This window comes from Trypanosoma rangeli, assembly GCF_003719475.1.
Source record: "Trypanosoma rangeli strain AM80 chromosome Unknown Tra_15.4_contig_00576, whole genome shotgun sequence".
Classification (NCBI taxonomy): Eukaryota; Euglenozoa; class Kinetoplastea; order Trypanosomatida; family Trypanosomatidae; genus Trypanosoma; species Trypanosoma rangeli.
The window spans coordinates 6,264-8,051 of record NW_021706319.1 but is presented as its reverse complement, the minus strand read 5'-3'; the positions used below and the strand labels follow the sequence as shown (position 1 = coordinate 8,051).

At 52.1% G+C, this 1,788-nt stretch overlaps 1 protein-coding gene across 1 annotated transcript, besides 2 other annotated features; it reads left to right on the top strand.

The window, feature by feature from the left end:
- Positions 1-221: 221 nt before the first annotated feature.
- Positions 222-245: a microsatellite.
- A 327-nt stretch (positions 246-572) lies between these two features.
- Positions 573-601: a microsatellite.
- A 568-nt stretch (positions 602-1,169) lies between these two features.
- TraAM80_09405 (uncharacterized protein) lies at positions 1,170-1,763 on the top strand (the record flags this gene model as incomplete). The annotated part of the gene is made up of 1 exon (XM_029386091.1): positions 1,170-1,763. The coding sequence occupies one exon, from the start codon at positions 1,170-1,172 to the stop codon at positions 1,761-1,763; it is 594 nt and encodes a 197-aa protein (XP_029234068.1).
- Positions 1,764-1,788: the final 25 nt, after the last annotated feature.

The window sequence follows — 1,788 nt, the reverse complement described above, 5'->3', positions numbered from 1 at the left end:
GCATCTGTCGCCGTCTGCTGAGGGCAGCGACTGAGTGTGCGGTGTCGGCTATCTACTCATGGCTGCTTGTTGTCTTCATTTCGCTGCTGGGTTCCCCGTGCCATGGCGATTTCTGTTTCTGTGGATTTAGTGCAGGTCGATGTGAATGAATTCCAAGAGCACTCCCGTGTTACGTGTGCGCATAAGTTTTATATTAGTTTTAGTTGGGGCCTCTGTTCTCCTATATGCATATATACATATATATAGCACCCATGGGCAATTAAGCTTTTTTCTTCAAACTGGAAAAGGAGAGTAAAAGGTGTAGGCACAGCTGCCTCTCATTGAGCGTGAGGAGGACGTCCACAAAAACGTTTCTGCGCTGAGGGGTGGGGGTTCAGCACGCTTTGCTTTATTGCCTACTGTTGATGTTGTTGTTTGTGTGTGCCTTTGCTGCCCTTCAGGGGGGTGGCAAGTCTTAAGTTGGATGGAGGCCTATGAGTTGTTTTTTTGTGCGTGTAACCTTATCCAGTAACATAATGTTTTTCCCACCTTCTTTCTTTTTTGTGTTTGCCGTGGCCGCATTACCGTTGGCCGTGTGTGTGTGTGTGTATGTGTGTGTTGTTCCTTCCACATGCAACTGTGACCTGTCTCCTTCTATGATGGAGATGTCAACGCCTCTTTTTTTTTCCATTTTTACTTTGCATCTCCGAGGAGGTTCTGGCGGCGTACAACGCCGTATATATTTCTCGACCCCCTCCTCTGTGTGTGTGCGTATGTGGACGTGTTGTTTCTTTTCTGACGATTACCAGCTCGCACACTCTCTTTTTTTAAAAGAAAAAGTTATGATTATTGTTATTTATCTCTCTCTGTGTGTTTGTGTTTGTGTGATTACTTTATTTTTCAGGCATCCTTCCACATACGTTTCTGTGGGCGTGTGTGTGTCCAGCTGCTGAGCGGCATGCCACGGCCACTGGACTTTTGCTGTTTTTCTTTGGTTGCGTGTTACAGAGCGGTGCAGCCAGCAATACGTAGAGAAGCGCTTTCATTGACACGCCCAGTGTGGCATCCCCGCCCCTCCGGCCTGCACCAGCCTTCGCTCTTTTTCCAGCTTGGGCGCCGCCCCTCATGCTTCTTTCATTCCTTTGTTATTCTGTGATGTAGGTGATCTTCGCTAGCAACAACGCGCCGCCATGCAGTTGAATTTTGACACGTCATCGTTTATAGTTTTCATTATTGCAGTCATTCTGGTGGGCAGCATCGCAGCATTCATTCCTCAAGTTCGAGAATGGCTAAAGCAACGAGCGCGGTCGCGTGAATGTCCACCGGCCGAGCCTTTTGCGCCATCGGTGCGGTTGCCGGTGGTTGTTGACGCGGCGGTGGTTTTCACTTCCCACGAGGAGGCTCAGCGTCAAGTTGAGGCAGGCGTCGCGCCGATCACGCGCGTGCAAAGCGAGGTGCAGGGGCCACGCTTCAGTTCTTTCCCTAGCCACTTCGGCAGCTCCAACGCTACGAACGAAGGGAACACAGCGTCTCGGGTATGGCCGGAGGTCATGCGGGGCTTGCCCGTTGACCACACCTTCCACTTGCCCGAGGTGAATGCATCCAGCTGTAGCTTGAGCCACCTCTCCGGCACGAGGTACCAACTGCGCCGTGCTAGCATCATATACGGCAAGGCATCGTACCTCTCACACAGCAGCAGCGTGAAGTCAGTGGGGGACCCGTCCGAGGCGATGCAACACCCCGAGCCCGCAGGCCCCGTACACGTGCCTGAGGGACCGTCGTGAACCGTGGCAGAGGCCCACACTGAGG